The sequence below is a fragment of the Ahaetulla prasina genome, chromosome 3 (genome assembly GCF_028640845.1).
Source record: "Ahaetulla prasina isolate Xishuangbanna chromosome 3, ASM2864084v1, whole genome shotgun sequence".
In the NCBI taxonomy this organism is placed as follows: domain Eukaryota; kingdom Metazoa; phylum Chordata; class Lepidosauria; order Squamata; family Colubridae; genus Ahaetulla; species Ahaetulla prasina.
In genome coordinates this window covers 21,226,846-21,242,795 of record NC_080541.1, presented here as the reverse complement: position 1 = coordinate 21,242,795, position 15,950 = coordinate 21,226,846, and the positions used below count along the sequence as shown (strand labels likewise).

The following is a 15,950-nucleotide window of genomic DNA, read 5'->3' as shown; positions in this document are numbered from 1 at the left end:
TTACAAAGAACTGAAATCAATCATTTTAGCACGTCATAAGTAGAAAAGAAACAAAAAAACAATTTTAAAGGAATTAAATATAATTCAATAGAAGATCCAAATACTTACTTGTAACATAAACTCCATGCTTATTCTGTTTTCTATCAGTCTCATAACTAGGTGGGCCTTGCACTGAAACATGGTATAATATTCCCAGGATAACGTGTGAGGATGTTTTATAGAAAAGTGTAAATGGGATGCAGGGCTGGAAAATTAAAGGGCAGATAATTTTTCATTCATGGTATATTTTACATGAAAAATATATTGCAGCTGAGACTACAACGGAAATAAAAAGGCAGATATTTTCTACTAATTCACAAATTACATAATATTAACTATAAACATCTAGACTATTAAAAACAGAATTCGTGTTATTGCAAATTTTATTCATTTCTGAAGAACTTCTAAGGTAAATGTAGGATGTAAAATTAAAATCAAAATAATAAATAAAAGGTTCACATCTGTTTCGGAAAAACTGTAATTTGCTTTTACGTGAATATTAACAGCATAATGATATATGAGCAGTTTTAAAAAGAGCATTGCTATTCCTCTTTATCATCATGCTAAAAATAATGGCTATTCCATCATAATTCATCTCCAAGTATGTGAATTTTATGAAAAGAAACATTTGGAAAAAGTATTCTATTCTAGAAGACGGGAATTGTTAAGATCTCTGTAGCAATCCTATAGCTGACTTTTACAGCAGTATATAAACAAATCACTAGAATTGTAAAATGTTTAAAACAGCGAACTAATTGTAAACAGCTAGAACTAAAAACACCAAAGATATAATATACATCAAATGTACACGTAGCCTTTAAATCTCAAATCTGACTCTCTGACAAGGGAACTAAAGGACATCAACAATTTTCAGAGGGGTAACTATGTTAATACTTTTCAACTAAAATATGAAGCATCTTTTTGAAAGCATAAAAATTAAGAAATTATAGAATAAGCCTCTGTGGATCAGAAGCGTACATCTGAACTAAAGTATCACTTAAAAGAAACTGACAAAAACTTTGTCTTAAGCATTACAAGACCCTTGTTTACTCGCTACAAAACAAAACATTCAACTTTCCCCTAATGCTCTAATTAATAAAATAATATTAATAGTTATAAAATAAGTCAAATGCTATTTTCATTTCACCGCTGAACCTGCTTCTTTCCACTGGAAAGATTTTTGAACATATATTCAGTTAATATAGTACAATACACTTTAATACAATTTCTCTCTCTCTCTCTCTCTCTCTCTCACACACACACACACACACACACACAAAGATACAATAGAGATGTTTGCCAAATAGGTCCTTCACAAAGACCCGCCAATAGAAATCATTTAAGCCTAGGGTCAATTTCTCATTACTATTCTAATAGGCATATATTAATTGCCCTGTAACTCTACCCATTATTTACTAAACGTACTTGTCCTTTTCTTTCCCTCCACCAAAGATTGGATGCAGTAAGACGCCTCCTGTCTTTAATTCGTACGCCACTATTTTGTCTAGTTCCTGAAATGCAAAACATATTATACTCTTGAGCATGTAGTCACAGTAGTTAAAAAAACACACCAGACTAGATATAGACAAGATCTTAGCTGGTATCACAACATGCACATCAAGCCATGTGGGGATGAAAAGCATATTCTTCTATTTCAGAAAATTGTGTATTTGATTCATGGACCATCCAAGCCTTTACTCCACACTGTTTTACATAATAGTTCAAAATTAGCACATATTGTACATGTTATTTGTATCTTGGTTTATGTCCCTCTATTTGTGATAACTTTGCTTTAAAGAATATAAAGAACATCAACAGCTTTGTTGAATTTATCCTCTGGAGATTTAAAGATGCTTCCAAAAGTTCTACCCATCTGGATGTATTTACCTCCTTAATCCAGTGACGATATTCATTAACACCAAAGGTTTTCTTCATCCAAAGTCCATAAATATAGCCAGAGATTCCTTTTAATACCCACTCATCTGACCTGCAAGTAAAAATGAAAACGACAAAATGTCTCTTGATTTAGAGTAGTCTAAAACTGCTCCTAATGATACTTAGCTACTGCAAATATTTTCACAGATGAAAACATTAGGAGTTACTCTCCAGCAATTACTGCAGGTTCAAGCCCGGCCCAAGGTTGACTCAGCCTTCCATCCTTTATAAGGTAGGTAAAATGAGGACCCAGATTGTTGGGGGGGCAATAAGTTGACTTTGTAAAAAAAATATACAAATAGAATGAGACTATTGCCCTATACACTGTAAGCCGCCCTGAGTCTTCGGAGAAGGGCGGGGTATAAATGTAAACAAAACAAAAACAAACAAAAAACAGTCTTTCTGCTCTGTGAGTTCTGCAGGCAATCTCTTCTTTGTCTGATCCTTCCCTCCCTCTTACACAGCAAAGAAAATGGAGAAGAAGGGACTTCAAGAGAGTAGCTGTCTGCACAGCATATGCACAGCTCTCAGCCTTGGGCTGCCAGTGTGATCATGCTGACGTTGCAAAGGTTGTAAATAGTTGTAAATTGGCTGTAAAGTTATTTTTTCCAACAGCATAAATTTGACTGGGCGCTGAACAAGTGGTCGGTAAGCGAGAACTACCTGTACATCAAGGCAATATGAACGGGTACTGATGAATTCACAAAAAGGATAATATGATAAATAGCTCCATAAAGACATTAGCCAAGTGTAGAGTAATTGAATGAACCTGCTCTGAATTATTAGCGAAAAGACCAAAAATAAAACAACCAACGTAAAATACGTTTTTATACAAAATTTTATGCTGTGAGTATACTTGGAATCTGGTGTACTTTCAGTCATACATGTTGACTTCCATTACTGACCACTTGGTGCCTCAGTGATCGCAACCACAAAATTACAACCAGTTCTCAAAGTTTCAACCACATGGGGCATCCCAGCGGTCACATGATCACGATTTGGGCGTTTGCCAGCTAGTGTGCACTATCCCACAGCCACATGATTGTCATTTGTGAGCTCTGAAGCCATCTTCCAACACGCAAACTCAAGGAGAAGCTGGCAAAAGTTGCTGGCATGTGACGCTATGTTTAGCAACTGATCGGAAGTGATACACTTCACAGCTGCAGCCAGAACTGATGTTGTAATTTGTGCAGTTATGCGACTCTTCACTTTACCGTAACATTGTTTACGGATTAAGCTGCCAATCCCAACTGCAGTCAGTAAATGAGGACAATCTGTACTTTCAATTTATTCTTTCAGAAATGCTTTCCGTTTCTGTTAATTTACCAGCCATGTTTTTTTTTTATTGAAAAAGTTTTACAAAATTTTAACAAATATCTCTCCTCCTTCCCCCTCCCGCTAACTCCCCCCTCCCCCCTTTTCCCACCCACCCCCCTACGACTTCCCAGAGCAAATTTTGAGGTGCTTGTTGAGTATTTATTTGTTGGGGACTTTATTCATTCAAAATGTGTTCCAGGATAAGGCAAGAAATGTCTTAAGTAAATTCAACAGAGCTATCAATCATGGCTTTCAGAATTATTCATGTAACCCATGATGGTACCAATACCAATCTCCTTTATGTTTAGCATTAGAGCCGCGGTGGCACAGTGGTTAGAGTGCAGTACTGCAGGTTATTTCTGCTGACTGCCGGCTGCCTGCAATTTGGCAGTTCGAATCTCACTAGGCTCAAGGTTGACTCAGCTTTCCATCCTTCTGAGGTGGGTAAAATGAGGCCCTACATTGTTGGGGGCAATATGCGGACTCTGTAAACCGCTTAGAGAGGGCTGTAAACCACTGCAAAGCGGTATATAAGTCTAAGTGCTATTGCTATTATGCTAATCCTTCACATACTCAAATGCAAAATTCTTTCTCCGAGGTATCCATTTACTCACCAAGACATTCTAGATATAAAGCAGCCGAAGAACTGCTGGGCTAGGGCTTCAGCCAGGCACCTCCTGGTTAGAGGAGTCTCATCTATTATCATGGCACTGTGCAAAAGGTTCGTGCTAATTTAAAAACATAAGAAAGTAATTATCAAAGGGGGGGGGTTAGAAAAGCAAGCAGAGTTTTTATACAAATATAAACAAACTATTTTACTAGTGGCTTTATATAATTAGTAGCAGGGACATATAATTGATATCCAGGTACTTCTTACAAAAACTTATCTGCTTACATACTGCTGCTGGGAACATCACAACTTTCACCCTCTTTTAGATGGACCCCTGGAACATGATCTGTTGGACTCCATAGGGAAATCTACCTGGAGGCCAACGAAGGAGAATCTTTGTAGCCCAGGTTTCAAATGAGGGGTCCTAGGTGCTTTCTCAGCTTGGCTGTTTTTCTGCTGATGTTTTATTATTCAAATTAGGATAATATCACACTGATGATGTTACTTAATTGGCTAATGAAACGTCTACAAAAAAGCAACCAAGCTCAAAGAGCACCAAGGACCCCTCTTTCTGAAAAAGGCAGTTAGACAGATAACAGTACTTTATAGATAATCAAAGACAAGAGCCGTGTTGGCGCAGAGGTTAAAATGCAGTACTGCAGACTACTTTTGCTGACTGCCGGCTGCCTGAACTTCAATTCTCACTCACTCAAGGTTTTCCATCCTTCCAAAGTCATAAAATGAGGATCCAGATTGTTGGGGGCAATATGCTGATTCTGTAAACTGCTTAGAGAGTGCTGTAAGGCACTATAAGTCTAAGTTGTATTACTATTGCTATCAGTAGCACCTTAAATTGGACCTGGAAATCTACTGACAACCAATATGTTCCAAAACTCTTAAAAACGGAGGTTATTTTACTGAATCAACTAATGCTGACTAGCAAGCAAATAGCTGCATTCAGTGTCACTTGCAATTTTAAAGTCATCTTTAAGGCCAGCCCAACTGAAACAAATCATAATAATTTTTGTTCAGACCAGTTTAGGATTACAATGGGTTACTGTTATAATGAATACTAACCTAAAAATGCTCATAGAAGCATATGCAGCTACTTCAACATAGGCCTCATCTATAAAAACTGTTTTGAAGCAGGAGTAAGGGTAACGACAGGTAAGTATCTCTTCATAGAATTCAAATACTTCATGGAGATATGACGTAGTATGTTTGAGCAGGGGAAGAAGTTGGGGCAAACAAAAATGGGTGACCTAGAATAAATAATAGAAAGAACAGAACATGTAATTGAATAATTAGATGGTAATTAGAGCAAGACCGGGAATAACTTTTAACTCAGCAATGTTTGGCATGCCCTACTGAACATAATATTAGAATACTTTAGAAAGCCAGTGAAAGGACATTAATGATAGCCCTCAAAGAATGGTCTTGGCAAACAAGTTGTATATAAGTAAAAAGTAACACTAATGCTGGAAAATTGTATGGAATAAGGTAAATAAAAATTAATGAAAAGTTACTGTTTTCTGCAAAAACAGAAAAGGACAAAGGCCAGTAGAAATTGGTTATCAATTTCCTTTGCCTTTTTATTCAACTCTACCCTTGAAAATCAAGAGTTGCCAACAATATGTATATTAAAACTAATTCTCTTAAAATCTGTATATGAAAAATACAACAAAAACGATATCTCTGTTGCATTACCCAAACATTAAAGGTAAAGGTTCCCCTTGCACATATATGCTAGTCATTCCTAACTCTAGGAGGCTGTGCTCATCTCCATTTCAAAGCCGAAGAGCCAGTGCTGTCCGAAGACGTCTCCGTGGTCATGTGGCCGGCATGACTCAACGCCAAAGGTGCGCAGAATGCTGTTACCTTCCCACCAAAGGAGGTCACTATTTTTCTACTTGCAATTTTTATGTGCTTTTGAACTACTAGATTGGCAGAAGCTGGGACAAGTAATGGGAGCTCACCCCGTTACGCAGCACTAGGGATTTGAACCGCTGAACTGCCGACCTTTCGATCGACAAGCTCAGCATCTTAGCCACTGAGCCATTGTGTCCCTCACGTTACCAATTATTATCACCCAAACATTACACTAACACAAATCTACTTCAAATTAAATCAAATAAACTTGTCCAAGTGCATTACCTCGTGCATGTATGGATCGACAAGAATTTCAAATGGTCCAATAGCCAAAGAGATGTTAGATGCAGCGGTGGGTATTGGCAACATATAATGGAAAGTCTTCTTTCTCATATCATGAGTGTACACAGTTTCCACTAAATCGCCATTTGAGACTGCCACCATTGTGGCATCGACAGTATATTCCAGTTTCCATGTGCAGAGTTCTGAATATGAATCAACACAAGGAAACCAGAATCTAGAGAGAAAGTTGAAAAAAATAGAAATAATTAGCCTTTGCACAATAAAAAGAAGCCATGTTTGCATTAATAGATGCAGTTCATTAAAGTCCACAGCTAAGTAAAAGTATGATTAGGACTAACAAAAATCTTAAAAACCTGTACCCAGCAAGGGATTTTGTATTTCTTTCTCTAATGTTAGGCTAATTTCTTAAAATACTGTGAGACTGCTTAAGTTTACCCATATATATATGGGTATATAGTTGTATTAAACATAATTTATTGCATATGCCACGGAGAGCTAAAATCATATAAAACCAGACACATTATCAGAGGCTAAAATCATAAGATTGCATCTGATTTACTTTGGCCACATCATGCGTGCAAATTCACCAGAGAAGGCAATGATGCTAGGAATAGTTAGTGGAACAAGAAGAAGGAGCAAGCAAAGAACTTGCTGGCTTGATAACATCAAATCTGATACAAAGTTGAACATCCAACAATTGAAAGAAGCTGTGCTTGACAGGGTAGCATGCAGAGCACTTGCCTATAAAAACAACAAGAGTTGGACACGACTAAATCATTAAACAACAATATAACTGTATTAACAGTGATTGTATAGACAGCTATAAATCACGGATCATAAATAAAACCTGTCCCCTTACTGCATTGTATCAATAAACAAAAAGATAAAAGAACTACTTACCTCAAGAACTACTACAAAGCAGCCTTTTTTTGACTGAGTTCCTAATGAGGTTTCCAGTATGAATTTTACTGCCTTTATGTCCAATAAATTTATCAAGAAGGTAAAATATGTAACTGCTGCACTATTTTTTTATCAGAAGCAGTAAGAACTATCCGTTTAGAAATATCCATAGATAAAAGCATTTAAATATCTAGGATGCAGTTTTATACTACTAAACTTGGACCTCTCTAGGATTTCTATTAAATTATTATTTTATGATAATGCTTCAGGATAGAATCTGCACTGCAAAGAACACTTGTTAATATGTTTTGGTTCAAGATAGTGGTGCCAGTGATTATAATATCCTAGCAAGAATAAAATCACATTGTTCAGTAACCCATGTTGAATGAATGTACATATCTTACTTTGGGGAAAATATCTTTGTTGCACTTAAAACAAATGATTTGTTTGCAATCAAAATGAGGGGAAAATCATGTGTCTTGCTATACTGACAGACATCTCCTGTTCAAGTAAATAATATGTTAGCCCCAATCTTTTAATATAGAATTAGAGATCATAGACTATGGCATAATAGTAATAGTTTTATCTGAATACTAGTTTTGTTTGAACTAATTGAAAAACAATAGATTAAGGCAATACTGAATATTTACTGTAAGAAACAGATTTTTAACTATGTTACCGATTTTTAACTTTTAAGCACTTTTAAAACGTCAGCCACTTCAAATGTAATTTTCTGTACATTACCATAAAGTAAAAACTCTCTACATTATTGCAAGAAGAATAGCAACCAATTCAACGGACACCAAACAAAGATGGAACAAGCATTCTAAAATACTGTACAGCAGAGATATCAACATCTAAGATATTTTAAAACAATGTTTTCCATGGTTGGCAACTTTAAAATGTTTGAACTTCAGCTCCAAGTATTTCCCAGATAGTACAACAACCAGCCTTAGAATTAAGAATGAAGATATCAATAGCTTCTGACTATTAGTATCAATCATGCAAAAAAACAATTGTTACCAACCTGCCTTCCATTGAGGACCTGTATACTACAGGAGTCAAAAAGAGGGCTGTGAAAATATTTACAGATCCCTCACATCCTGGACATAAATTGTTTCAACTCCTACCCTCAAAACAACGCTATAGAGCACTGCACACCACTGCACTAGACACAAGAACAGTTTTTTCCCAAAGGCCATCACTCTGCTAAACAAATAATTCCCTCAACACTGTCAAACTATTTACTAAATCTGCACTACTATTAATCTTCTCATCGTTCCCATATCTCCTTCCACTTATGACTGTATGACTGTAACTTTGTTGCTTGCATCCTTATGATTTATATTGATATTGTTTCCTGATTGCTTATTTGTACTCTATGACTATCATTAAGTGTTATATATATATAATATATAATATATATATTATATGTACGTTATGATTCTTGACAAATGTTTCTTGTCTTTTTATGTATACTGAGAGCATATGCACCAAAGACAAATTCCTTGTGTGACCAATTACACTTGGCCAATAAAGAATTCTATTCTATTCTATTCTATTCTATTCAACAGCAAGAGGACAAACAGGCAAGATACATGCGATGGTCAAGCACTGGGTTCAGCAGCCGTGAAGATTTTGGAAAAGTAATTTAAATACCGGGATGTGTCTCTATCCACAAAGATCAGACTCATTCAAGTCATGGAATTCCCTGTAACATTCTACGGAAATGAAAGTTGGACTTCAAAGAAGTAGGATAGGAAGATCCTATCCTACTTTTTTCAAGAGGCAACTGGATTTTCTGGTTTTTCTTTGAAGATGTTTCACTTTTCGTCCAAGAAGCTTCTTCAGCTCTTCTTGTTGGATGAGAAGTGAAACGTCTTCAAAGAAAAACCAAAAAGTCCAGTTGCCTCTTGAAAAAAGCACCTTTGGGACAACCATGAATCTCCATGGGCATTTAGGATAGGAAGAATATTCGTGTATTGGACTTTGGAGAAAAAATCCGAGAATGCCATAGACAGCCAAGAAAACAAACAACTCAGACAAATCAATCCAGAGTTCTCACTCAAGACACAAATGACCTGGTTCAAACTACCCTCCTCTTAGCACATTATGTGAAGCATTAGCTGTCTGGAGAAAACTCTGCTGTTGGGAAAGATGGAAGGATGACCAGCAGCAAGGTGGATGGACTCGGGTGGAAGACCTCAATGACCAGGTTAATGACAGACTGTCATGGGAGAAAATCTATGTGGCTGCTAAGAGTTGATAGCGACTCTTCAAAATAAATGTATTTAGTTACGTACACAAGAACGATATAATGCTATCTACCTTTGTTTTGAAAAATTGCTGTAAACAGAATATTCCTTGTCAATATATTCTGTTTTCTCATGGCTTAGAAATCCTTAAATGCTCTGAAAGAACTCTGAAGCAAAATGGACTTGTTTCAACACTTTCCCACATACACAACAGAGAGAAATACACACACCGGGAAAAATTACTTCTACCAGGAAAATAAAACTGCCCAAATCTCACCTTGTAGAGTTTTGATAACCACAAGAGAAAACGTGGGCGCCTCTTTCCGCCAAGCTGCCTTCCACATTAGGTACCACAAAATGCAGACCTCCTTTTGGCTGATCCAAAGAAAAGTTGATATGTATCTTTAACACTTTTAATTCTGTAGCAACAAAAAAAATTATATATATATATATATTCATCATTGCTTTTAAGAGAATTATGCATCTATAATATTAACGTATTTGGAAAGAGAAAATGAGGATGCTGAAAGTAGGAATCCTAACTAAATCCTAAATCTATACAGGTAGATTTGACATCTGACAATCATTCATTCAGCAATCATTCAAAGTTATAACGGTACTGAAAAAAGGAAAAACATGCTGGTTGCCAGGCACCCAGATTTTCATCACGTGATTGTGGGGATGCGACCATTTGTTTAGTGACTGTTCAAAGTTACAACAGCACTGAAAAAAGGGACCGATGACCAGTTTTCACACTTACAAGTGGTGCAGCATCCCCGTGGTCACATGATCAAAATTCACGTGCTTGGCAACTGGCACGTATTTATGACAGTTGCACTGTCCTGCGGTCATGTGATCACCATTTCTAATCTTCCCAACCAGCTTCCAACAAGCGAAGTCAATGGAGGAAGCCAGATTCACTTAACAACTGCATGATTCGCTTAACAACCTGTGGCAAATAAGATCATAATTGGGGAAAAACTCATTTAACAATAGAAACGTTGGGCTCAATTGTGGTCATAAATCAAGGACTACCTGTGGTCACCTGTGGTTGACAGTTGGGTGGCTATAGAAACTGAATGAAGAAATAAATCTAAATAAATCAAACAAATATTTATTTCACAAATCTGTAGGACCTTGTACTGTACCATCAGCATGCTTCCAAAGCTCTGATGGCACTTTAATACACAACTCTCCATTTCCAGCGTCTGGATCCACAGCACTGACTGCAGCAGCATAGGCATTGGAAAAGTAGTTGAGATTTCGCCTGCAAAGGTGAATGAGTAAATCATTTCAAGTTTCAGCAAAAACTGGATTATGAAAAGACAATCCACACTTTGGAACCAGGTCCTCCCAAAAATAACAAAACAACATTCCAAAGTAATAAATCCTCCAGCAATTACTATATTTCGAAAACGATACATTCTTCTAACACCCTGGAAAAGACATTCAATAACCACAGAACATGTGAAGTGTTTTAAGAAAACCCGGACAAAACCATCACATATTGTATATTCTCATAATATGGATTCAGCACATGGAGCAAGGCCTGCCATCCGTCCGTCCGTCCATCCATCCATCTGACTTAGATATTCAATCAAAATGCGTTATAGAACATTAAAATTAATAAGGTCCATAAATTTAAAATTCAATAAAAATAAAACTAAGCAGGATGGAAAGGAAGGAAGCAAAGTTTGCACAGAAAGGAAATGGGGTGTTGTCTACTCTATTAGCCACTTCCAAAGTGCCACACTCCCATTGGGGCCCCAGACTAGATGGCAGAGCCAGGTTTTCAAGGCCTTTCGGAAGGTCAAAAGGATAGGTGTGGATATCACTTGGGCAGGCATGATGTTCCAGAGGGTGAGAGTCACTGCAGAAAAGGCTCTTCTTCTGGACCCTGCCAGCTGGAAAGGGCTAGTCCCATCAGGGTGATCTTGTTTCTCAGGTGGCCTGGATCCATGCCATGCAGTGCGTTAAAGGTGATAACCAACATCTTGAATTTGAACTGGATTTTTTAATTTTATTTTTATTTATTTATTTGTATCTCACCTTTATTATTTGTACAAATACCTCAAGGCAGCAAACATATCCATCACATCTTCCTCCTCATATTTTCCTCACAATCCTGTGAGGTGGGTTGAACTGAGAGAGAATGACTGACCCAAAGTCACCCAGCTGGCTTTCATGGTTAAGTGAGCAGAACTAGTCTTTTAAATTCTTCATTAGTGTTTTTATTTTAGTTTTTTGTTGCTTATTTTCACCTTGCCTTTTCTCCTCAAAAAACCATAAACTCTCAGCAGCCTCACGCACTATGAAGGATATTGGGAACTGCAGTTCTATACTATCTGGAGGGCAAAAGATTCCTCCACTTTGTATTCAACAAAACATTCAGAACAGCTTATTTTAGCTAGGTAGAAATTAATAACAATACAACTACTAAAATTGGGAGATCCTATTAATTTTTTCTATAATTTTTAATATTTTTACTACAAGATGACCTGAAGCATGATGACAGAATGGTCCAATAAATGCTTCCTCTATAGCAAGTAATGAACTGCACACAATGAACACCATGAACAAAAGTATTAGAGACCTTGAATTTAATTTTAATGAATTCAGTGATGCTGTTTCAACATTCTTAAAATATGATACAGTAAAAAAAGTTTCTATTGGTAGTTATTACTACCAAACAACTGCATTCCAAAATATCTCCATTTAAAAGGCATCTGTAATTCTGAAATCTAATTTATATTCTGCCGTGAAAATCACTGATAATGACTGCAAGAACATTAATCAGTGTGACCTGTTACTTACTGTTTTGACTCACTGTGACAAACTTCCAGTGTTGGATCATTATATATAAAAGCTGCTTCCAAATCATTGACTCTAACTCTATATATCCTGCATTGCTTACTGTTCAGTTTAATTCTATTCAGGTTTGCAACTGTTGGAAATACTGTCAGCTCCACATAGCCCTACAAAAAAAAAAAAGAAACCCCAATGTCAGATATACTTTATTATAATCAAAGTTGTTTGCTTTTTATAAAACCAAGATGTGCACAAATGAGTCTGTGCAAGGAACAGCTGGCTTGAATTGATCCAAACCCAAACAAAATTTATGTGTTATGCAATGCTGATACATTTGCATTTGAAGATAGAGGAGGGAGGGATAAGAAGAAATTAGGAAAATTGAGGCCAGGTAGAAGTAAAAGAGTATTTCAGTCTTGCCCCAACTTGCTCTGCTTGTTCACCCTAGCATCCCTCTGAATTTTGTTTCATACCTAAAACTCAATCAAACTTTTCTGGATTTTCTTTCTTTTTTACCATAGGTGATCTAAAACTGTTAGCAAAACTTCTAGAATGCAATGCTTTGTTTCCAGGTCAAAGCCTGGAATATCAGACTACAACTTTAGTAGCTTTATTGTTCTAAATCCACTAATATTTTAAAAGATTTGTATGCCACCCTTCTAAAACTCTGGGAAACACAATTAAACCACTGAACCACAAAAATGTGAATGCTCATTGTATGAGGTTGTAAATGACACCTTATAGCCTAGCATGATTTCTGAATCAGCTAATTGTGATTAACTCTAGGAAAACCATTAATATACCACATGTGGATCCAGTACAGCCATCCATCTACAGTCTATGCTGTAAGTCATTAATTTAGAGATGTTCCCCATTGATCTGTTTTTTAACTGAGCCTATCTGAGATGAAGAAACTAAATTGCTCTCGACAGTGAGGAAGGAAGAAAGGAAGGAAGGAAGGGAGGGAGGGAGGGTTTGGTATCCATTAGTAACCTTTAGTCCTTTCTTGTTAACATAGTACTTACAACAACAGATTTTCTCTGAAAATTTATGCTGTTGATGCAAATCACCTGATGAGTTGTGCTGGGGAAAAAAGAAAATTCAAAATAAATAAGAGATTTTGATAAATCTAGGTTTACAAGCATACATAACATTTGATAATAAAGACAAATTCCTAGCTCATCTTTTTGGGTGCACTGTACATAACCTAATATTTTAGGCGACCGGTAAAACATTTCCTTGGAATGTTTCAATTCAAGAGTGGCTATGACTAAGTCTAGACAAAAAGTATTTCATTATGCCTTATTTCACATTTAACGAAAGAGATATATACTATGTATAAATGTAAAACATTCAGTACTAACAGTATAAACATACTGAAATTCCATTTTCATTCACTAAAAACAGTTCAGAAATATGTTTCTTAATATGTTTTGAACTAGGATGGTAAATTGTTTCCCTGACACCAAAAGCTTTCCTTTCTCTTCAAATTTTAGATAAGATTTACCAGAATGTTAGTGAAAGATTTCCAGATTTCAATTGTCCAGTTCACTGCAAGCATACATGTCATGCTTATTTCTCCCCAAATTCTCAGTTGTCTCATCTTTTTTGATTGATCAGAGTAACCATACATACAGAGTAACCATACATAGCAATAAATAATCCAAGTACAGCCCTATGCTGAAATCAATGCAAAGAAACCTGTTAAACAGGTAGTTCTCAACTTACAATCAGAACTGAGCTCCAAATATCTGTTATTAAGTGAGGCACTTGTCAAATTAATTTTGCTCCATTTTATGACTTTTTTTTGCCACAGTTGTTCAGTGAATCACTGCAGTTAAATTAGTAACACGGTTGTTAATGGATTTGGCTTTCCCATTCACTTTACTTGACAGATCACAAAAAGTGATCACATGTCCCTGGGACACTACAATCATCATGAGTCAATTGTCAAGCATTTGAATTTTGATCACATGACCACGGGGATGCTACAAAGGGTTAGGGGTTAGAGTAACTTTGTTTAGTGAGGTTGTAACTTCAAATGGTCACTAAATTAACTGTTGCAAGTCAAGGACTATCTGTATTTATGTTCAGACTACGTTAGTCTAAGTAATTTATTATCAAACTGATAATAAAAATTCAGTTCAAATTGTTTGTGGGTACATGCTGCATATTTCCTCTAAGCACAAAGTTATTTTTGAAAAATAAAAAGCTATGTCCCAGATGTGGCGCAGGTCCCTCCCACAAAGATGAATTCTGTCTTATATTTTAATGAGTAGATGTCAATTTCATATAAATTCCAACAATTATTTGTTATTTTTTATACCAGCCTTCAACAAATAAGTATATTTTGGACAAATCAATGATACTTCATGATACTTTAAAAAACAAACGATAGTTAAGTATACTTATAATTTATAAGGTCTTGGGCTCTCAAACCCTTTGTCTCCTTTCTTTCTGTTCATGATGAAGGGAAGCATTAAATTTTCGTGAAAATCAAACATATGTCATCATCTTCTTTAGCAGTCTTTACAAAAGTACTTTCAATTTTTCCTTTTTTTGACAAGATTTTTGTAAGAAAGCATTTTTGGCAGTAAATCTCAAAACAACCTGAAGAAACATCCAGAGGCACCATCACCCATTTAAAAGTAGAAAAATAAATGTAAAAAATGTGTATGATCAACTTAAGGAGTTACTTAAACATTTTTTTTAAATCAGAAACTTAGTAACACTGATTCCTAAGACTTGGATATTTACACCTCATATACAAGATTATAATGTGATGTAATTATATGTTACAAAGCAAGGAACCATTTCTTCTTTAAAAAATCTTGTAGTTACAGAATTGCAGATTTATACTGTTGCATTTAAAAGCTTCATCTTCTAAGTAGTAGCTCTTAGGATCCAAATCAAACTGTTAAAATGTTTTCTACAGCCATTTAGTTACGCAGTGCAGAGGCTTCTCAGATTCCTTTTTATAACAGCAAGTTTTATCGTATCACCAAATATTTCTAGGCTGAATTGTTAGCACTGTTCACATCTGGAGAAAAGGACACTAAAGTAATCCTCATAGCTGAATTTATGTTCCAACTTCAGATCTGGTCTGAATCACTTCCAGGTAAAATTTCCAGACTTGTTGTGTGGAGACTTTCTATTATGATCCTTTCATCTTTAGTTTGGATTTGATCACCAAGGGAGCATCTGACTTAAGTAAAGGGAATGTCCAGCTGCCAAGTCTTCCCAAAAGACGTGTCTCTTAGGGTCTCCAGGACACTTTCCTGAAGGGTTCAAAGCAAGTTTGGAGATTTCAATTCACAAGAAGTTAGGCTGGTGGGGAGAAAAAAGGAGTCCAACGAAATGGGGCTCCAGCTGCACCGGAGAAGGAGAGGCGGCGGGGGTCTCCGACAGACAAGGAAACTTGCTCGAAGAGGAAGAGGCCCGTAATGAGAAGCACTGAGAAAAGCGAGCGGTATTCCGGGAAACCACAGAAGACTTCTGAAAGCAGCGGCGTTTAACCCTCCAGGAGAAAGTCGGAGGGACGTTTCTTTTCGGGCAGCCGGCCGGCGAGAGAGGCCTCCACGTACGTAACTCCACGGAGATGAGCGATGCTTGGCGGCTCTCCTTAAGCCGCTTACGCCCCACGGCCGATCGGCACCTTCCTTTCGTTAGACACTGGGCGCCATATTCCCTGCGACTTTTGATCTTTCACCCCGGGGCAAAGGTCAAACTCTGTTTCTCTGCAGTTATCGCCCTCTTGCTTTCAGTTCCGGAATCACAGTCGCTCAAGATTAAGCGAGAAGGAAAGAAAAGGAAACCGAAGGGAATGACCCATGCGCAGTAGTGAATCTGTGTCAAAGGAAGGCAAGCGCGCACGCGTCCAGAGCTAGGAAGTCCATTGGTGGGAAAAGGCTGCC

At 36.8% G+C, this 15,950-nt stretch overlaps 1 protein-coding gene across 4 annotated transcripts in view; it reads right to left on the bottom strand.

The window, feature by feature from the left end:
• Positions 1-15,826, bottom strand: part of TAF2 (TATA-box binding protein associated factor 2) — a 65,799-nt gene extending 49,973 nt beyond the window's left edge. Inside the window, exons 1-11 of one of the 4 annotated variants that reach the window (XM_058179206.1) lie at positions 14,449-15,826; positions 13,062-13,116; positions 12,043-12,203; positions 10,365-10,495; positions 9,506-9,647; positions 6,056-6,287; positions 4,979-5,163; positions 3,906-4,019; positions 1,927-2,026; positions 1,465-1,550; positions 109-244 (exon numbers count right to left, since the gene is read on the bottom strand). In XM_058179206.1, the coding sequence (XP_058035189.1) occupies positions 109-244; positions 1,465-1,550; positions 1,927-2,026; positions 3,906-4,019; positions 4,979-5,163; positions 6,056-6,287; positions 9,506-9,647; positions 10,365-10,495; positions 12,043-12,203; positions 13,062-13,116; positions 14,449-14,540 (1,434 nt within the window). In that variant the 5' untranslated portion in view covers positions 14,541-15,826. Of the gene's footprint in view, positions 1-108; positions 245-1,464; positions 1,551-1,926; positions 2,027-3,905; positions 4,020-4,978; positions 5,164-6,055; positions 6,288-9,505; positions 9,648-10,364; positions 10,496-12,042; positions 12,204-13,061; positions 13,117-14,448 lie in introns of those variants that run through there. The other 3 variants (XM_058179207.1, XM_058179209.1, XM_058179208.1) reach the window with 3 other exon arrangements.
• Positions 15,827-15,950: the final 124 nt, after the last annotated feature.